Source organism: Nannospalax galili, unplaced genomic scaffold, assembly GCF_000622305.1.
Source record: "Nannospalax galili isolate Female #2095 unplaced genomic scaffold, S.galili_v1.0 scaffold979, whole genome shotgun sequence".
NCBI classification, from domain to species: domain Eukaryota; kingdom Metazoa; phylum Chordata; class Mammalia; order Rodentia; family Spalacidae; genus Nannospalax; species Nannospalax galili.
Genome location: NW_008343671.1, coordinates 958087 through 980302, shown reverse-complemented (window position 1 = coordinate 980302; position 22216 = coordinate 958087). Strand labels below are relative to the sequence as shown.

General features: G+C 44.3%; 1 protein-coding gene across 1 annotated transcript in view; it reads left to right on the top strand.

Moving 5' to 3' along the window:
- Window positions 1–16165: 16165 nt before the first annotated feature.
- The window catches only part of Acvr1b (activin A receptor type 1B), a 22843-nt gene continuing 16792 nt past the window's right edge, over window positions 16166–22216 (top strand). The window contains exons 1-3 of the mRNA XM_008839998.3: window positions 16166–16582; window positions 17238–17486; window positions 21453–21683. Of these exons, the coding sequence (XP_008838220.2) occupies window positions 16294–16582; window positions 17238–17486; window positions 21453–21683 (769 nt within the window). The 5' untranslated portion in view covers window positions 16166–16293. The remainder of the gene's footprint in view (window positions 16583–17237; window positions 17487–21452; window positions 21684–22216) is intronic.

Here is a 22216-nt window from a genome sequence, read left to right as displayed (position 1 = left end):
TGTGACAAAATACTCTGACCACTGCCAACTTGGGGAAGAAAGGGTTTATTTAGGTTCTATCTCCCAGGTCGCAGTTCATCAGGGAGCCCAAGGTAGGAACTCAGGGCAGGAACCTGGAGGCAGGAGCTGGAGCACAGGCCATGGAGGAATGCTGCTTACTGGCTTGCTCCCCTGGCCCCTGCTCAGCCCGCTTTCTTATGCAACACAGGCCCACCTGCCCAGGGATGGCACCACCCACAGTGGGCTGGGCCCTCCCACATCACTAATCAAGAAGATGCCCCTCAGACATGGCCACAGGCCAGTCCAATAGAGGAAATTCCCCGATTGAGGCTCCCTCCACCCAGGTGTGTCAAGTTGACACTAAAGCTATCCAGCACAACCTCCAGCTACAGTAGGGCTTCACTTTGGAAAGTGTGCAGTCTCTCTCAGGTCCCACTGCTCTTCTGTGTTTTGAAGCCCAACTCCAGGTCCCTAAGGTTGGCATCACCAGTCTGATTTGGTCCTGGCCTTCTTGCTGTCCTCACCTCTGACTGGAACCTTGGTTCTGCCTTTGGCGTTCGTCCTAGTTGCCTTGTAGTTTTCACAGTGCCCTGCCTTCCCTGTCCCTTCTCTCTGGAATGCTTTCTCACAGCTTCTCTCTCTAATCTTAAATCCAGCACCTCCAGTGTAGGATTTTTGTCCTTTGTGTTTTCACTCAGTGATGCTTCTTCTCGTATTTTAGTACTGAAGGGTCACTTGGCTTACCATTCTGGCCCTTCTGCCTTCAGATGGTGGGTACCCTGGCTGGTCATACAACCTGTATGTTTTCCATCCTTCAGGTAAAATCCCAATTAAATAATTCCGCTTCTGTCCTGCTGTAATTTATTTCCTTTTATGTATTTTGTTTGTTTGTTTGTTTGAGACGGGGTCTGCCAGCTGGCCTTTGTAGACCAGGCTAGGCTTGATCTCATAGAAATCTACCTGCCTCTGCCTCCTGAGTGCTGGGATTCTAAAGTGCCACCATGCCCAACTATGTGGGGTTTTTTGTTGTTGTTGTTTGTTTTTGTTTTTTTTTTTAAGCAAGGTCTCGTGTAGCCCTAGCTGTCCTGGAACTCACTGTGTAGACCAGGCTGGCCTCGAACTCACAGAGATCTGTCTGCCTCTGCCAGGACTACAGGTGTGTGCCACCATGCCCAGCCCAACTGTGTATTTTTTAAAAATCTCACTCATTCAAAAATGCAGATGTTTGTGAGTTACATGAAACATAGTGATCTCTCTTCCTGTCTGTCCATTTCTGTACCACATGTCCATTTGATTCCAGCCAAATGAACTTGATCTGAGCCTCATAAGTTTTAGAGTCTTGCTTGATTTTGTTTGTCTCTCCCTCATTGTCCCGGGTTTCTGAAACAGTCATTCCTATCTCTTCTCCCTCAAAGCTAAGGCATTCACTACTCTCTACTTAGCCATAGTATAGTAAATAGGTCAGGAAGAAAATACCAGTGATGGACATCCTCCCCCACTCTAATGAGCCAGAAGTGTGTCTACTGAAGTGCAGCAAAGAGAGAAAGCAGTGGCTTACATGTTTATTATAGACTAAGTAAAGGAGAAATAAGCAGGGTACTGGAAGATAGTTTACATATGACAGCAAGCTGGGCGTGGTGGCGCACGCCTTTGATCCCAGCACTCGGGGGGAGGCAGAGGCAGGTGGATCTCTGTGAGTTCAAGGCCAGTCTGGTCTACATAGTGAGTTCCAGGACAGCTGGGGCTGCAGGGAGACCCTGTCTCAAAAAGACCCCCCCCCCAAAAAAAATAAATATGACAGCAGATTCTGTGTGCTTAAGACTTGGAAACTTTGGACACATTTCATGGTGATGCCTGCAGAGCTTTACCTTGACATTCTCCTGGGCTGCAGGTGGGCCCTTCTGTGATGTTCAGGTATTTACAGTCAGTCATAAATTAAACTGTAGTGACAGGTCTCCTTAGCATAAACATCAAACATCTCTTTTGAGTGAGAACAAAGCTTTCATTCTCTAGACTTGCAGCTTAAAGTTGAACTTGTTTAAACAGCTCTCTAGGGTTGGGTTTGTCTCCAAGTAGATCTCAGAAAGCAATTCATAGAATGGGTGTAGTGTGGAGCTGGCTTTTCAAACACCTTTCTCTTATGCAAGCCCCATTTCAAGATCTTTTCCCAGATTGGAATGAAATGCTAAGTTTATCAAGCATCTTATTGTTAAATCTTTGGGGCTCTCTCCCCATACAAATAATTCTTCCTTTATTAAGTCAGTTATATTTTTTCATAAGTGCTTTATACTACCACTTTTTTTTTTCTGGATACCACCAAGTACTTAGGTAAAGTTTGACTTTTATAGCTCTCAAATATTCGAGCTTTTTGGTTTTTTTATATATATTTATTTTTATTTTATTTTTTAATTGTATGTGTATGAGTGTATTGCCTGCATGTGTGTAAGTACACCCATGTCGTGCAATGCTCACGGAAGTCAGAAGAGGGCGTTGGATTCCCTGGAACTGGAGTTACAGATGGTTGTTAGCCTTCATGTAGGTGCTGGAAAATAGGATCCTCCAGCCTTGCTTGACACATCTCTGCTGATGCTACTAAGTGATGCTCACATTTTATGAATTTAAAAATTCAGTTACAGTTACAGGTGTTCTAGGCCATTAAATTTGTTTGCTTGCTTCTTTGTTTGAGACAGGGTCTCCCTGTAGCCCCAGCTGGCCTGGAACTCCCCATGTAGACCAGGCTGGCCTTGAACTCACAGAGATCCGCCTGCCTCTGCCTCAAGAGTGCTGGGATTAAAGGTGTGCACCACCACACCTGGCTTTACTATAATATTAAAACCTAATTTTGATGATCATGAAAGATGAAAATGGGACTTTGTGGGAGATAAACAGTAGCATGTGATTGCTTTGCTAATGCAAAATTTTTCTGTTTAGAGTAGTGACAATGTTGGGCAGCCTGTGTGAGTCCCCAGTCACTGCCTTCTCTTTTATCCCCCAAATTAACCAAGTATTACCTTGATTTTGTGACAGTTCGCGGCCAGATACCTCCACTTCTCATGTCCAGTTTGTGATTTTCATAAACATTTTGGCAGTATTCTAGATCTGTAGCTATTTTTTCTTTTCTTTTTTAAAGCAATGGAGAAAATGGCAGTGTAGGGGAATGGGGATGTAACTCAGTTGGTAGAGTGCTTGCCTATCATGCAGGAAGCCCTGGGTTCCTCATAAAATCAGATTTGTGGCGCATACCTATAATCCCAGTATTAAGGTGGAGAATCAAAAGTTTAAGGTCATCCTTGGTTTCATAGCAAGTTTGAGGCCAGCCTAGACTATGTGAGAGCCTGTTTCAAAAATAAAATAAACATGGCAATCTAGAAGTGCATGTGAACTTATTAACTGAGATCTATCAAGCATAGAGCTGGTCTGATTCAGTATTACTCAGTTCACCAGATACTGTGCTAGACAGAGACCAGCCAGAAAAGGATGGATGGAATACTGGTTTTCCTCCTTGTGGCATCAGAGTCCTGTGGAAGATTTCTGTGGAAGACCTAGAGAGAGCACACTTGGAAAAGCTCTGCCTCCAGGTCTTTTTCCTGTGAATTTATGATAGTTTTAAATTGTGAAAAAATACATATAACAGAATTCATGTATTTTAACCTTCATAATGTACAAACCATCACTACTATGTAATTCTAGAACCTTTTCATTACCCCAAAAGAAAACTATTCTCATTAATCAGTGCATCTCCCCTCTCTGCAACATCTGCCAACTACACATGGATGTTTTCAATATGTCATATGGATTGAATCATGTGACATGGCTTCTTTTCACTTACAGTGTTTTCACGATTTGTTTACAGTATAGTATGTATGACGGATTCCTTCCTATGACCAAACAATACCATTATATGAATCCACTACATTTGTTTATCCCGTCATCATTTGATAGATTGGGGATTTTTCTGTACCTTTTGGTGATTGTGACTATTCATGTGTATATTTTTGTTTTCAGTTCTTAGCAGTAGAATCTCTAGATTATATGGTAATTGCACTGGACTGCATGGTAATTCTGTTTAACTTACAATGAGACATTTTCCCATAGTGCCATAGTATCTTTTTTTAAATTCTGTGTGTGTGTGAGAGAGAGAGAGAAAGGTGAGTATGTGTGTGTGTGGGTGTGAGTGCACATGTAGAGGTCATAGGACAGCCTTTGGATATCAGCCTTTAGGTATTATGCTTTCACCTTGTTTAAGACAGAATCCCTTCTCTGCTGCTTAGCCAGGCTAGCTGGCCTGCAAACTGGAGATTCTCCTGTCTGTTTCCTGTCTCCCCTGTAGGTAGGGGTGTAGGAGTGTGCTGGGATTACAGGTGCTTGAGCTATTCTGTCAGTCCAGCTTTTATGTGGGTCCTGAGGCACCGTCAGCCTTGAGTGACAACACTTTTACTCACTGAACCATCTTCCCAGCCCTGTAATATCACCTCATATCCCCAGTAGCAGTATATAAAAATTCTGGTTTCTCCCAATCCTCTTGAACACTTGCTATTTTCATTTTCTTGTGATCTTCCTAGTGGGAATCAAGTGGAATCTCATTGTTTTGGTTTACATTTGAATTTGAAATGCTTGTGTGATGGTGTTGAGTATCTGTGTGTGTGTTGGCCATTTATCTATTCAAGATCTTTGCCTAATTAAAATTTTTTTGAGTTGTAAGAATTCTTTATATATTCTGGATACTAAACCATTATCAGACATGATTTAGAAGTATTTTTCTCATCCATGAGTTATCTTTTTATTATTAGAAAAATCTTTTAACATGGCATTTTTGTTTGTGTGTATATGTGTGTGGTCACATTCGTGTGGAGGTCAGAGAACAGCTTGTAGGAGTTATTTTCTCTTCTTAAACCATGCTGGTCCTGGAGATTGAACTCAAATGGTCAGGCTTGGCAGCAAGCACCTTAACCCACAAAGCCATCTCACCCATTCCAACCATCTTTTTACTCTTTTGATATTGGCCTTTGATGCACAAAAGTTTTTAGCTTTGATGAAATCCAGTTTACTATTTTCCTTTTGTCATTTAAGCATTTGGTGTCATGTCCAAGAGGCTGCTGCTAAATCCCAGGTCATGATGATTATACCTGTTCCCTTCTAAGAGTTTTTGTTGGTTGGTTCATTTTTTTCACATTTATTATTTAAAAAAAGGTTTATTTTGGATCCCAGTTCTGGAGATTGACGGTGAAGGGGCTATATTTAGTGATGGCTTTTCTTGTAGGCAGAATCCTGTAGAGCATTGCAGAGCAAGAAACCAGGAATGTGTGTGCTGTGTTTGTGTTGTGCTGTTGTGAGACATCATCTTGCTGTGATCCAAGCTGGCTTTGAACTCATGGTCCTCCTTGCCTCATCCTCCCCAGTAGTGGGCATGTATAACCACACCCAGTTCTTGTAAGATACTTTAAAATTTTAGACCATAAATTTAATTCTTGGGGCTAGAGAGATGGCTCAGTGGTTAAGATCACCATCTGCTCTTGCAGAGGACCCAGGTTTAATTCCCATCATCCACATGGTGGCTAACAAATGTCTGTAACTCCAATTCCAGGGGATCCAATACCCTCTTCTGGCCCCTCGGGCATTGCACGACACAGGAGCGCTTACATACATGCAGGCAAAGCACTCATACACATAAAATAAAAATAAGTCTTTTTTTTTTTTTTTTGTCTTTTTTGAGACAGTCTTTTTTAAAAGTTTGGTTTTCATGTTTAGGCCTTTGAAATGTTTTGAGAATTTTCATTTTGTTTTAAATCATATTTTATTATTATTTTGTGTGTGTATGTGTGTATACATGTGTGCATGCACACCACTGGGTACATGTGGAGGTCAGAGGGACAGCTTGGGAGAACCAGTTCTCTCCTTCCAGCGTGTGGGTCCTGGAGACCCAGCTCAGTGTGGTCACACTTGGTGGTAAGTGTCTTTACTTACAGTATCGTGTCACTAGCCTGTTTGGGGTTTATGAGATAAAGTCTTGCTAAATAGCCTAAATTGACCCACAATTCACAATCCGCCTGCTCCAGCTGGTGAGTGCTGGGATTACAGGTAAAGTTCATTATTTTTTAATCTACCTCCATCCCTTGAGTTAATTTGCTGAAGAGACTTTTTTTCTCTTGAATGTTCTAGGCACTCTTGTTGAAAAGCAGTTATCATAGACATATGGTTTTATGTCTGAACTCTGTTTCATTGATCTGTATGTCAGTGCTTGTACCAGTGGTTGATAAGTATGATTTTATAAAAGGTTTGAAATTGGGAAATGTGAGTCCTTAACTTTGTTCTTTTATCTTTGCCCTCCAAGATGGTTTGGGCCACTCAGAATCACTTATAGCTCCATATGAAGTGTATTGTTAGCTTTTCCATTGCTGCCAGAAAAAAACCCATTGCCACTTTGATGGTGATTGTACTGTCTCGTCTCATATATAATTTATGTAATATATGATAAATGGGGCTGGAGAGATGGCTCAGCAGTTAAGCGCACTGGCTGCTCTTGCAGAGGACCTGGGTTCAGTTCCCAGCACCCACTTCACTTCAGGTAGCTCACAACTCTAGCTCCAGTGCCTGAAGGCCCGATGTCCTCTTCCAGCCTCCTCAGCCACCTGCACTCACATACGTGCACATAGACACACAGGTGCCCATAATTAAAGGAAATAAATCTTTTTACATGTATATGATAGACTGGGCGTGGTGGCACATACCTTTAGTCCCAGGTCTAGGAGGTAGAGGCAGGCGGAACTCTTGAGTTTGAGTTCCAGGACAGCTGGGGCTTGGGAGACCCTGTCTCAGAAAGACCAAAAAAAAAAAAAAAAAAAAAAAAAAAAAAAAAAAAAAAAAAAAAAAAAAGTATATGGTGAATTTGTTATCTTGGTGAATTTTAAAATATTACTACATTTCACCCGAATTTCCTCTTATAAATGCATTGGTACAGCTAACGGAAGAAACCCGGAGGAGCACGCATGAACTACCTGGGAGCACCTCAAGAGCTCATGGAGGGCTCTTGGTGCTGCACTGTGTCCTCAGGGTCACGTTTGTTCTCCTCCGTGGCTGCTGCGTTCTTCATGTTGTGGCTGCTGTTCTGGGAAGACTCGGCCACTGCACTGCTGTGTGTCTCCTGGAAAATTTTAAAGAAGGAAGCAGGAATTTTGTAAGGCAAAGACGGAAACCAAACAACCTTGTCAAAAGAAAGTGCACAGTGGTGGGACTCGGGTAACAATGTTGCCACACAAGCCTGAGTTCAATCCCGAGAACCACAGTGAAAGGAGAGAAACTCCTGAGACTCGTGCTCCCTGGCATCCTGGGACCTGTACTCATCTCTCGCTCTCGCTCTCGCTCTGGCTCTCTCTCTCACACACACTAATAACAGCAATAAATAAAAAATGTAAAAATAAAGTAAATTAGCCGGGTGTGGTGGTGCACACCTTTAATCCCAGCACTTGGGAGGCAGAGGCAGGCGGATCTCTGTAAGTTCGAGGCCAGCCTGGTCTACATAGCCAGTTTCAAGTCAGCTGGGGCTACAGGGAGACCCTGTCTCAAAAAAGACCAATAAATAAATAAATAAATGAATAAATAATTAAAATAAATTAACAGAACAAAACCTAGTATACAATATTCATGGTAACATCCGTAGCTTTACAGTGACTGGATGTCCCTACCAAATAATTCTCCAGTATGAAACAGGTAGCTTAGTAGCAAGTGAGGGCTTTGATAAACAGTATAGGATTCTGTTTCAGCAGCTGGGTGGGACAGCCCATAATTTGGAGGTGTTAGACTGCAGACCTGTAGGGAGGGTGGGCTGCATTACCTCATAGCAGAAGGTGGGAACTGAACGGTAGAGACAGGACCACCTGAGACCTCTCAGAGCTTGTCCTTATATGGACTAGCTGGGCCAGGAGGGATATGATGCTGACCTCCTGACCAGGCTAATGAGACTGAACAAGCCACAGAATTAGATCAGACATGAATATTGCAGACCTCAATTATCCAAACCAGGAGCTAAGGGAGGGACTTGGCAGTTTTAAAAATCCATTCCTAGGGGTTGGCACAACGACTCAGCAAGTAAAGGAACTTGAGTTTGATTCCCAAGACCTATATGGTGGAAGGAGAGAATGTCCTCTCCCCAGGTTGTCTTCTCATTTTCACGTGTGCCGTGGCGTGTGTTTTAAAAAGGAGCCCATTCTTTTTTTTTTTTTTCCTGGTCTTTTTGAGACAGGGTCTCCCTGTAGCCCCAGCTGTCCTGGAACTTACCCATTCTTAAATCTTAGATTTTCTAAGGAAACACATGCAGTCCAGTCTTGAGTCTTGTGTGGACTGTAGTAGAGAAATGGTCCAGGAGGGAGTGCTTCATCTTTGCCAAAGGCTGTGCCTATTGGGTTGGAGGAGAGCAGTGCTGGGGACACAGAATGCCTGCAACAGGGCTTGTCACAAAAAGAGACATCTAGAATTTATGTCATGAATATTCTAGTTTAAATTTGAACTGTCACTGGGCATGATGGTACATGCCTTTAATCCCAAACCAGGAGGCTGAGGCAGGAAGATAACCATGAGTTGAAGGCCAGCCTGGGAGACATAGCAAGACCCTGTCTCAAGAAACAGAACAGCAGCTAGGTGTGGAGGTGTATATTCTATAATTCCAGCATTTAGCAGGTAGAGATAGGAAGATAACCATGGGCTCAAGGCCAGCCTGGTCTACATGGCAAGACCCTGTCTCAAAAAGCCAAAATAGCAGCCAGGCATGGTGGCACATGCCTTTAATCCCAGCACTCGGGGGGCAGAGGCAGGAGGATCAGGAGTTAAAGGCCAGTTTGGGCTACATGAGCCTACCTCAAAAATGGGGCAGAGGGGAGGCAAAATTGAACTGGAATCAGATTAGACCTTTAGATATAACTATGAGTATATAGAAAATATGGAGAGAGGTAGGTGTTAAAGGACACCACTAAGAGTCAGCAAAATCCAGATGGGGAAAACTCCAGGACAAACCACTTGGCTTCCTCAGCAAATGATGTTCAAGGAAAGTAATAGCATGGGCTGTAACAGGTTTAAGAGAGCTTTTGGCCAAATGCAGTGAAAGGCCTTTATTTTGATCCAGGTTTGAACAAACGAACAACTTTTTTTTTTTTTTTTTTTTTTTTTTTTTTGTCGTCTTTTTGAGACGGTCTCCCTGTAGCCGCAGCTGGCCTGGGTTCACTTTGGAGACCAGGCTGGCCTCAAACTCACAGAGATTCGCCTGCCTCTGCCTCCCAAGTGCTAGGACTAAAGGCTTGTGCCCACCACACCCAGCTAAAAGCATCTTTTGATTGAGATATTAGAAGACTTTTGAACATTGATGGGGCATTTGAAAATATTAAAGTTATTGTCAGTTATTTGGGGTAAAATAATGATAATGCTGGACAGTTTTAAGATATAGCTTGTAGCCGGGCATGGTGGCACTCACCTTTAATCCCAGCACTTGGGAGGCAGAGGCAGGCGGATCTTTGTGAGTTTGAGGCCAGCCTGGTCTACATAGTGTGTTCCAGGACAGCTGGAGCTACAAGGAGATCTCCTCTCAAACACACACACACACACAGATATAGCTTGTAGATTCTTGGAGCCACCCTGCTTTGCTGTGCCAAATACTTGGCTGTTAAAATCTATGTGCAGAGTAAGTAGCTCATGTCACAAAGTTGTGGGGTAATTTGTTAGCACCCCCAGAACAAAATTACTTTTCCATCTATCATGAAGGCTTTAATGTTGTCATGATAAATGGCTGTGTTTTAAAGACATCTCATGTATGTACTAGGGGGTGAGGTGTACCACAGCAAGTGTGAAGGTCAGAGGACAGTTTTCAAGAGTCTGTTTTCTCCTTCCACAGTGTGAGTTTGAGGGATCAAATTCTGATCATAAGACTTGGTACCGCAGCAGCAAGCACCCTTATTTGCTGAGCCATCTTGCCAGTCTAATGGCCTTTTTTTTTGGGGGGGGGTCTTTTTGAGACAGGATCTCCCTGTAGCCCCAGCTGTCCTGGAACTCACTGTAGACCAGACACAGGCCTTGAACTCATGGAGATCCACCAGCCTCTGCCTCCTAAGTGCTGGGATTAAAAGCTTGTACCACCACACCCAGCCTAATGGCCATTTTTTGAGCAAATATTTAGAGTGGGTCTACTCACATACAATTCTGAAGATGCAAAAGTGAATGGAACATAGTTTGTTTCTTTTTAAAATATATATATTATATATTTTTAAAAGGTGTGTGTGTGTGTGTTTGTATTTGCACACATGAACTCAGTGTCTGTGGAAGCCAGAAGAGGGCATTAAATCTCATGGAGCTGCAGTTACAGGGGTTGTGAGCTACCTGGTATAGGTACTGGGAACTGAACTCAGGTCCTCTATAAGAGCAGTGCATATTCTTAACCTCTGAGCCATCTCTCTAACCCCTACAGTCTGTTTTTTTTTTTTTTTTTTTAATGGTACTTAAGCCAAAACACTGTTAGTGACCTGTTCTTCCTGTTCATAGATTTCCAGAGAGAGCCAGGTTGCTGTGCTGGTAGAATCCACAGCAAAAGTTAGCCTTTGAACCCAAAAAAACATTACCCACTGAGGGTGGTGGAAGTGGGGGTTTTCTACAACCCCAGCAGCCTAATGATTTTCAGCTTTTGTGGGAGGTAAAAATGTCTGTGAATAAAGAGAGACAAAGTAACCAAATATGAACGGTTACATACTAATAACTCTGTATAAAGTGACTTATTCTGAAAGCCCAGGCTTTGGAGACAGAGGACCCCCAAGTTCCAGGCCAACCTGGCTCATTTGATCTCTGGTTCACAACAGCAACAATAATAACAACAACAAAAAGAAACATACACAATACATAAAGACCTGCCTTTGAAAAATAGGAATGGCCAGCCAGCTACAGTGATGTGCTTGACCTAAGCCAGCTGTTCAGAGAGTAAGAGGATCAGGCCGGAGGCAAACTTCAGGAAGACTTGGTGAGGCCCTTTGGTCAGGAAAATGAGTGTATTTGACATGGTGAGGGTAAGAATGCATTTGCAAGATGTTAAGTTTAACTGGGAAGATGTTGCTACTGGCTTTGAAAGTTAGGAGTACTGGACATTGTCAGAAGGGACATTGGAGAGTACTATGTGGTGCTTTAGGGAATACTGGATTTAGGGACTGAAGGTGGGGGTCCATGGTTCACTAGTTTACCATTAGTGAGCCCCTCAGAGACTCTGGGGCTTTGTTCCTCATAAAGTGGGACAGTTATGCCTGCTTCTGAGATCCTGTGGGGATCACATGAGAGAGTGATGGTAACAAAATAACAGCATCATGGGCTTCTAGGAACACGGTGATGGAAGACTGCAGTTACAGAGCTGCCACCAGACAGCTGCAGTTATCTGTCCAGAAGTCAAGCTGTGCCCTTTGTTACCCCTAGTAACATACTTGTGTAGCCCAGTGGTAAAACTCTTACATAGCATGCAGGAGGCCCTGGTTCCATCCCCAGCAATGCAACAAAAACCAAAAAGAGACTTCCGGGGAGTTTGGGTAAGGTTCAGGGAAGAAAAAGTAGGTCTTATCATGCATGGTAGGCTGTTGCTGTCCTGTCTGTGCAGCTGTCTGGTGGCAGCTCTCCTAGAAAGCTGAGGGCTGAGAGACAGTGTGTGATCAGTTTACAAACAGTGAAAGTAGAGGCTGCACAGGTGATGTGGTCACTTGCATCCTCTAGATCTGAAAGGCTGCCCAGCAAGATGTGAAAGAGACAAGTTTAGTGTGTCCGGACAAGACAGTGCTCCATGGTGAGCATCAGTTTCCAGAACTTTTTATCCCTGAGAATAAATTAAAAATCATAATTGCTCTAGCTTTAAAGCAGTTTTAGGTTTGTTCATGGCTGATTCCTGGACAGAATGGATTGCTTGGCAGTGTGCTTCTAACCTTCTAAGGCTGTGAACCATCATGCCACTCCTCAAAGCCCATCCTCTGGTGATGAACTCCGAGTAGAACACTGGGCAGATGGCTGTCTGAGCTGTGTGGTGGTGGGACTTCGCAGCTGCTCCACAGCCCCTTCCCTCCCAAGGCCCTGCTGTGTAAGGTGCCTTCTTGACACACAGGAGCCAGAGTCTGCCCAATGTGAGGCTTGGCCTTTCTCAAAACAACCTCTCTTTTGAGTTGAATTTGCATTTACATCCTACCACAAACCGCCTTCTAAATCAGATAGACTTTGAACCATGTTCAAATCCTGCCAAGGTGGCTTTGTCTTTAGTTCAGGATTGAGTAATTTGACTGGTTAATAACAAAAGTCTGCACTGGGGGAGGGTTCTTTTGTTCTGACCACTTTTTGTTTTGTTTTTATTTTTGTAGTGCTGGAGACCAAACCCTGGGCCTTGCACATACTAACAAGCCTCTACCATTAAATAGCATCCCCAGCCCCTGACTTTGTAACATGTTCACACAGAGAGTGATTTGGTGCCTCCTCCATAACATCATGTGGAATGAGAGGTGTAGACTTTTCACCTGAGGAATCACTGTGAACCCTTACAAAGCCATTGTCATTGGCCTAAATTTAGCTTTTCTGAAAGAATTGAAGTTTTTAATTTAGTGTGCTAAGATTATGGTAAGTTCAGAATATGCTTTTAATTATCACCTGTTTCAGTGAAAACAGCAGACGAGTAGCCAACATATCTCTTTTTAAAAATATTATTATTATTATTTTGGTCTTTTTGAGACAGGATCTCTCTGTAGCCTCAGCTGGCCTGGAGCTCACTATGTAGACCAGGCTGGCTCAGAGATTCGTCTGCCTCTGCCTCCCAAGTCCTGGGATTAAAGGCGTGTGCCACCATACCTGGCTTTGTTTATTATTTTTATTTTATATGTATAGATGTATTGCCTGCATGTGTATAAGTGCACTTGTGTTGTGCAGTGCCTGAAGATGTCAGAAGAGGATGTTGGATTCCCCTGGAACTGGAGTTGCAGACAGTTGTTAGCTGCCATGTGGCTGCTAGCAGTTGAACCTATGGGTCCTCTACAAGAGCAGCCCGTGCTCTTAGCTGCTGAGCCGTCTCTTCAGCTCATATCTGTTTTTTAAAGACATTTAGGAGAGGTACCCGAAGCAGAGCAGCATTGTTCTGCGTTAATCAGTGATGCACACCGTGTGAACTGAGAAGCAGAAATAGATTTGAACTTGTAGCAGGAAAGGACTTTAGAGGCCAGCAAGTTCAGTTCCTTTTTTCTGGTTAATCATAAGGAAAATGAGGTTCAGAAAGGTTAGATGACTTGCCCAAAGCCATGCAACAAGTTACTGGCAGAATCAAGGCATGAACAGCACTTTTTCCTGAGAATTTGCTGAAACTTAATACTTCCTAATTAGTGATTAAGAAGAAACACTTTCCTTTTATGCTTTTTTTCAATTTTAATTTTTACACTAAAAGCATGGTTCATATTTATTGAGTATATCCTATTTATTAAATACTTTTAAAGTATATCATTTCATATACTTTTTATCTAATCTTGTGAACCAGTTACTAACAATCCTACTTTACAGCTTGGGCCCAAGGGAAATTCGTGATGCAATAGGTTAATTGCGAGCTTCGGGTTATGTGGGCAGTATTGGGACTGGCATTTGAGCTTCAGGTCTCTCTGACTTGTTGCTCTGTGGTACCCACTGTCACTCATAATGATGTAAATTCAGACCTTTGCAGGGTGTGGGCAAGAGTGATGGTTATCTTCAAAGTGTTTCTGTTTGGACTTGTCACTCACCCTGTAAAAGGCAAAGATGCACAGATACGGGTGGAATGAGTCTTGCTCAAGGTAGGTAGCCACAGCACTTAACAGGTGGTGGGCTAATTCCCCTCTCATCTCCATAAGATAAATGGTATTTGCTGGTTGGACAGTTGAGGCCCAGATAGGCTCAGGGACTTGCCCAGCTCCTTATCTCAAACCCACATGGCCCGGCCCCCAGCTTGTCCTCAGTCTCTTCTCCCTTCTAGCATAGATTTCACCACTTTGCTCTTTCCTGTCTTACACCAAGATTGTTTAAGTACTTCCCAAAAATAATGAGCTACGTGTGGGTGTGTTCATTCTCCAGAATGAATCACTGTGAACAAGGCCAGCACCAACGAAAAAAGAATAAATATCTGGAATCAGAGACTCCTGACTGCTGTGCCCCACTAATTGATGGACTCTGAAGTGAGCTCTTTTTAAAAAGGCGACTGTGGGTTTGGCCTTGTGTGTCTCACTGTGCTCAGAATAGTCATCTCTTGGAAGTTGTTAATTTTCCCTTTCTTGCTTCCCAAAATAGTCCCAGTGCCATTCCCTTTGCTGGACGTCACACCACCAGTAAGAAAAGAGGTGTGCTCCCTGCAGGGAACCCGGAAGAGAGACAAAGGGGGCAGGGAGGGAGCTTTCTTGGATTAACAGTATTCCTGGCGGAAGAAAAGAGGGTCTTGCCAAGTTTTCTGAGACCTGTGTAAGTTTTAAATTCTCAAGAAGAGTAGGACAGCTTGGTATGGTGGCCCTCAGCTGTAATCCCAGCACTCTGGAGACAGGAAGAGAGTTGAAGGCCAGCTGGACTACTTAGTGAAACTCTGTCTCAAAAAAACCAGAACAGTCAGAATAAAAATTTACAAACATGGGTTTAGAACGAAAACTGTGAAGTTTAGTGAGTCTTGAGATTACAGAAGTTAGAATTGAAATTCCGAAGAAACTTCCTTTTATAATCTTTAATCCCAGCACTCGGAAGGCAAAAGCAGGCAGATCTCTGTGAGTTCAAGGCCAGCCTGGTCTACATAGCGAGTTCAGGCCAGCTGGGGCTACAGAGAGACCGTGTCTCAAAAAGACCAAAAAAAAATTTTTTTTTATTTGGAGCCTAGTCTCATAAATACCTACTTTAGATGTTCTACCTTTAAGAAATAATACAGCTCAAGCTCTTCAGCAGGCACCTGCATGTTTTGGAATTTGTCTCAGAAGATAGGGATCTGATCAAACACTGAAAAAAAGAATACAAGAGGCCCTGCAGGGAAGGTCTACACTACCTGCCTGCCTGTTCCCCGCCTTGTGTCCTTGGGTGGAGCAGCTAGGGATTGTCTCTATTTTATAGACACCCCAGGGTAGGCCATCTTTGGATTTGCAGAGCTAAGGGATGACTTGAAGAGCATTGGAAGAAGGGGTGAAAGTAAACTCTTTGTAGCCTAGACTTTCTGTGGGATTGGCCACAAGCTGCTTTCCTCTGGAGCATCTTCCCACTGGGTCCCCAGACACTGGTCACAGTGTGACAGCTAGGAGTTGCGCCCTCCCCTCTGTCCCCTGCTAGGTGAGTGCCTCTTCCAGCTTCAGTGTTGTAGTAGCCAATGTTACATTCCTGACCATCCCAGGAGGCCAGAGTGAGGGCAGCTCAGGGGAGACAGGGTAGAGGGATACCAACTGTGCTGTCTGTGCTATTCTTGTTAGTCAGATAAATAAAGGATTGCAGATTCCAGGCTGCTGAACAGCTCTCATAGGCGCCAAATTAATTTACAGTGATTTCCTGTCAGTGGCACACTTACGTATGATACATACCCAGTAAAACTCATTAGTCTCAGAGGGAATTGTGTATACTGCCTGCTTGAAAAAAGTAAGAGGGGGTGTGTGCTTGTGTACATGTGCAGGTGCGTGTGCATCTGAAGGTGCTGTCCAGGGGCCTTTTCAAGGTGGGTTAAATTTCTTCAACTCTTGCTTTATCATTTACTCTGTCTTGACAGTCACTAAGGTAGGCTCCAACTTTCTGTGGAGGACATTCTCATTGGCCCTCATGAGAGGCCACCCAACAAGGACTGAAGGGAAGAGTTGACAATCGAGTGAAAAGCTGTTCAAAGGAGGGAGTGATTGAACAGAACTTTGAAGGATTTGTAAAAAATTAGGCAGGAAAAAGTATTGCAGTAAAAGAAAATGCAAGAGCATTACGTGCCACGCTCTGGAAACCAGGTGCCTGGTGGCCAAGCGAAGGACTGGGATGAGGCTGGCTGGGAGGAATCCTGGGTGGTTTTGAATGGAATGTAGGGAATGCCCTCTGTTCTCCAAAGAGAAGGGGCAGTCCATGAGCAGGCCTCGCAGCTGGAAGGAGTAGGTAGTTCATTGCTCTTTCGTAGGCAGGGAACAGAGGAGTTAGAGGCGTGGTAGAGGCCACAAAGCCTTGTTTGTGAGCCGAATAAGGTGCAGAGATGCCTAGTTGAAGATACTTTTCTGGCCTCATGTCTATAAAAGCTCCTTGTTTTAGAATGTGAAGTATACTAAGGGATTATTCTAAGTCTGGAAAAGGACCCAGATGAAATTCTCACCATTGCTATTGATGTCTGCTCCTAAATTTCCTGCAGCTTTGCTGTGTGCATGTACCAGCTGCCTACAGGCCAACTATACATGTGAAACGGACGGGGCCTGCATGGTTTCCATCTTCAATCTGGACGGCATGGAGCACCACGTGCGTACCTGCATCCCCAAGGTGGAGCTGGTTCCTGCTGGAAAGCCTTTCTACTGTCTGAGCTCAGAGGATCTGCGTAATACCCACTGCTGCTATACTGACTTCTGCAATAAGATCGACCTCAGGGTGCCCAGCGGTGAGTGGACATCCTTGTTGGACTATTGTCTCACCTTGGAGGTAGGGCATTTCATCCTTCTCACTCTTTACTGTTCTTCCTCAACCCCTTGCCTCAATGATAGTCACGGGTGTCTTTCAGATGCTGCCTGAAATCAATGATAAGGGATGGGGGTTCTCCCAGTCAGACTTGCAGGGCAGATGTTCCATTTAGTCCCAGAGGTGCCAGCTACTTGAGTAGTGGCCATCAGCAGCAGAGTCATGGGAAAGGGGTCTGCTCTGAGGATGGAATGAATAATATGAGAATTAGGCTAGAATTAGAAAGGGTGGCAGTCACTGTGCAGCAGTGCTAGACACCTCCCCAGGTAGGTCTGCCACCTAGCAGAGCCTGGAGGGGATAGAAACTGGCATCTGTCTGTGGGCCAAGCTGCAGTCCTGACATGCTGTGAGCTTCCAAAGTACTTTTGGTTTGACTCTTGGAGGGGTGCTTCAGTGAAAGGAGGCTGGCATTTGAGAGCATCTAGGCACACAGGCTAGCCCAGGAAGATCAGAGGCCAGAGAAACTCCAATGAGAGGTGAAAGGGTCTTTTATACATGGTACAGTGTTGGAGATAAATCGGGCCACAGCATCCTCCTCTTTTTACTGTTTCTTTTTGTCCCCTCTCTTGTTTATCCAGGGCACCTCAAGGAGCCAGAGCACCCTTCCATGTGGGGCCCTGTGGAGCTGGTGGGCATCATTGCTGGCCCGGTCTTCCTCCTGTTTCTCATCATCATCATCGTTTTCCTCGTCATCAACTATCACCAGCGCGTCTACCACAACCGCCAGAGACTGGACATGGAGGACCCCTCGTGTGAGATGTGTCTTTCCAAAGACAAGACACTCCAAGATCTAGTCTATGATCTCTCAACATCAGGGTCTGGCTCAGGTACCATGTTCTCCAGGCATTGTGTTTGTTGGCCCTCACAACTGGTTCCCAGCAGGAGACAGTTTACGAGGAAGGCCCGAGGCCCTGCTGCATTGAGTCATTTGGTTTCACAATTCTCTTCGTTTGGAGTCTGACATGTAATACGATATGATAATGGCTTCACAGAAAATCTTTCATTCCTTGAGATTCCAGAGGTCAAATGCAAAACCCTGTATTGCAGAAACCCTGCCTCTCTCTAACTCTTGTAGCTGTGTGTCTGTAAAAATTCAACTGGTTCCACCTGAGCGGTGGCATGCTCAGTTTAAGGGCCCCTTTTGAGAAACAAGAGTGTGCTGGATTCCTGTGAGGTCCTGACAGCTAATCATTGATCTCTGAGCAACCACAAGGGGAGTTTAAGGACATTGAGTAAAGCTTAGAGTAGGGATTTGGTGAATCATTGACTTGTACCACTGCCCAAGGGCTTTTTGGTGAGGGTTATCGTAAAGGCAGTTTGGGCTTCCAGCATAGCTTGGGCTCAGTTTCCTGTAGTGCCTGTTGTCCAAGTCTTTCTTAGATGAGGATATTGAACTCAACCATGGGCCTTGGCATAAGACCAGAATTGAGGATGGAGGGAACTGAAGTCATGTAGAGCTCAGGAAATAGCTCGGCTAACAACAACAAAATGCCGGGTGTGGTTGTGCATGCCTATAATCATCTGTAATCCCAGAAGGAGGATTGAGGCAGGAGGATTGCCTCAAGTTCAAGGCCAACCTAGCAAGTGGAGAGAAAGAGAGAGAGAGAGAGAGAGAGAGAGAGAGAGTACTCAGCTAGCTGTTAGACATACACATGGCTATAAAAAGATGGCTTTGTTTCTGTTGTTTTTAATGAAGCTAAATGATGGTCTTAGTGCTATACCATTCCTCTGGAGAATAGAAGAAATCATTCACAGCCATCAGTATTGCCATCCTAGCCAGAACACACAGGTCTCACTTGTGACTCTTGTGTTTCCCTGCCACAGGACAGACTTTGCTTGTGCAGGGAAGTTGTACCATCAGTCCTGGCCAGACATCCTCCTTGAACACAGAGAATACTGTGAGCTATGACATCTCCTGAATGTCAGTGGTTTTTGCCTTTATTAAGCTCGGCAGTAGAGAGCACCAACATGAATATATTTAAAAGCTGCATATTTTTAGAAACCTAGAAAATATCTGGCATGTGCTTTGCCACTAGAGGTAGGGCAGTGGCTGGAAGTTCTTGGCTGTGTCTTGATGTGCTGTGAGAGGATGAGGCTTTAGTGCCTGGGAATTCTTAGGTCCAGGCCAGCATCTAGAGAGGCTTGGTGGTCATCTCTTTTCTGCACCAAAATCATTAATGACTATTTTTCTCTGGCTGGTTCAATCCATTCTTGGGACAGGATATACAGAGCTTCCAAGGTGTTGGGATTTTTGTTTTGTTTTTTAATTGTTTTATTATTTTTAAAACTATGTGTGCCTGCCTATGTGTGGATATGTACACAAGAGCAGGTGCCAGTGGAGCCCAGAGGCATTGGATCCTCTGGAGCTAGAGTTAGAGGCAGTTGTGAGCTACCTGATGAGTCCTTACTGAGCTCTCTCCAACCCAGGTGTTGGGTTTTTAATAATGTTTTGTTGTTGTTGTTTTGTTTTTTGGTCTTTTAGAGACAGGGTCTCCCTGTAGCCCCAGCTGGCCTTGAACTCACAGAGATCCACCTGCCTCTGCCTCCTGAGTGCTGGCATTAAAGGTGTGCACCACTATACCCAGCTAATAATGAAATTTGGGGGGGGGGGTTCTTTGTTTTTAGGGTTTTGGGTTTTTTTTTTGTTGTTGTTGTTTTGTTTTTTGAGACTGGGTCCCCCTGTAGGTCCAGCTGGCCTGGAACTCACATAGATCTGCCTGCCACTGCCTCCCGAGTACTGGGATTAAAGATTAAAGGTGTCTGCCACCACATCTGGCTTTTTTTTTGTCTTTTTGAGACAGTCTAGTCTCCCTGTAGCCCCAGCTAACCTAGAACTCACTATGTAGTCCAGGTTGGCTTCAAACTCACAGAGATCTATCTGCCTGCCTCTGCCTCTGCCTCTGCCTCCCGAGTGCTAACATTAAAGGTGTGCACCACCACACCCGGCATTTATAATGCTGTTTTTAAAGTAATAAGTCCATGCTGCTTATGTGACCTCTAGTTCTTTTGAACAAAGGACACTAAATGGGGGCAGAGTTTGCGAAGAGGCTGGCCTAGGATTGAATCAATGATACGATGATGTGAGGATTGTTGGGAGAAGCTTACAGGACACATAAATTTGAGGGCGACTTGAAGAACAGGTTGGGATTTCAAGTGAGGTAAGAGTGCAGGGAACATTCCAGGCCAGAGAAAACACCTTGAATGGAAAGGACAAAAAGCCATGAAGGTTCATGGTATGTTTAAAGACTCATGATAAGCAGTCTGGTGTGGTATGCCCATTTCTGGGGTGGGCAGAGACAGGCTGGCCACCTGTAAAGAGCCTTGGGTGCTGTGCTTTGTCTTACAGGTAAGACACATCTACTGAAAGTTTTGACATAAGAAAGTAAATGATCTTTTCTCCTCTGGAAGGAATTCTGACAGTGGTGTAGAGGATGGATTTGTTCTTTGCTGGTCCTCTGTTGGAAAGGGTGGGGTGACACAGGGCTATATGTGGGTGCATGGGCAAGAGTGTATGGAGATGAGGTGGAAAGACCAGTGAGCGTCTTTAAGAAAAAGGGTAATAGGACAGGGTATGGGAAGGAGAGGAAGGAGGCAAGGGGTCTGATTGGAGAAACACTGGCAAGTCTATATAGTGTAGTTAAAAGCATGAAATGTGGGAGCTGGGGAGATGGCTCAGCCATTAAAAGTGCTGGCTGCTCTTGCAGAGAACACAGGATCAGTTCCCAGCACCCACATGGCGGCTAACAACCATCTGTAACTCCAGTTCCAGGGAATTGGATGCCCTCTTCTGACCTCTGTAGGCATTGCATGGTGTGGGTGCACTTGCATACATGCAGGCAATATATTCATACCCATAACAAAAATAATAAATAAAATATAAAAACATTGCAAAGATGATTTTTTTAAAGCATTAACTGTGGAGTCAGTCCTGCATTTTAATTCCTGCCTTGCCACTTACTCGTATGAATTTGAGTGAGTTATATAACCTTTGAGCCCCCTTAGTTTTGTCTATAAAATGGGAATAATAACAATACCCACCTCACATCTGCATGTGAAGAAATGAAGTAATTTATGTAAAGCTCTTAGCATAGAACCTCATGCATAGTAAACACAGTAAATCCACCAAACCCAGGGATTACTAATAACTGTTATTTGGTTCAGGGAGGGAGTTGGGGGTTAAGAGTCCATCATAATGGTGAGGGTGACTGGATGAGTCAAATGAAGTAATGATGAGCCCTACAAGACAGTAAATTGATTGTAGAATTAGTATGGGTTTCCCCTACTCTACACTTAGATCTTCCTGTGAGCTGAGCTTCTGATCTCTGGTGAGAGCTGGCTTTCATATGTGTGCTGACCACCAAGCCACTTTGCTGGCCACACAGGATCGCCCTCTAGTGGCTAATGAGCAGAGTGGCTAGGAGGCAGCTCCCAGCTCATGAGACCTGCTTTCACTTTTTTCTGCCCTCTTCCGGTTTCCATCAAAATAAAGCAGATGTGAGTTGGTTCACAGGTGGCCAGCTGCAGAGTTGGTAAATCTGGTCAAACATGCACATGTAAGTTTATTATCCATGCTAACCAAAGGAGAAGTTCTTTGCTAAGGAGCAGCTGCTCACATGCTCCCACTTACAGCCTGGCTCAGCCTGTTGGTAAACTGCCTAGGCATGGTGCAGGGCTTGCTGTAGCACTTTGTGGCTGATGGACCAGTGGAGAGATGCTGTTGAGGGTCTTTGTAGCAACATGCGGTGAGTAGCAAATATGCAGTGTCAGATTTCTTTCCATTCTTTCGTCCATAGGGTTACCCCTTTTTGTCCAGCGCACAGTGGCCCGAACCATCGTTTTACAAGAGATTATTGGCAAGGGCAGATTTGGGGAAGTGTGGCGTGGCCGCTGGAGGGGTGGCGACGTGGCTGTGAAAATCTTCTCTTCTCGTGAAGAACGGTCATGGTTCCGGGAAGCAGAAATATACCAGACAGTTATGCTGCGTCATGAAAACATCCTTGGATTTATTGCTGCTGACAATAAAGGTAAAGGGTTGGTGGGGTACATACAGGGCACCCCAAAGTCAGCATCCTTAGGTAGAGAGATGGGGGAGACTTTGCTGCTATGTGATACACAGTTCTTTTTGCCTTCTTAGTTATGACCCACAGAAAGTCTGAATAAGGCCATAGTTTTCACACCCTTCTTAAATGTAGAGCCTTTTATGCCATGGAAAGCTTACACAGAAAGATACTAAACAGTCAAGATATATACCCTCACCCTCTAGGCTGTTCCTCTTCCTGGTGTGCTTTTGGACCTGTCCCCCAATGTGGTCCCTGTTGGGACTCTCATATGCTTATTTTGAAAGTCACTACAATAAAGAATTATGGCCTCACCTTGCCAGGAAAGAATGGCCACAGAAAAGCATTCAGTCCACATTCTGTGACACAGACACCAGTATTTCACTTGTAGTGGAGCAGCCACAGAACAAAGACCTGCCTGTCCCCAAAGTGTCATTGAGTAGTTGTGAGACTTAAATTTGGTCTGTTCTGTACTTAAGGCCCCTTAGTTCCTCCTCCCC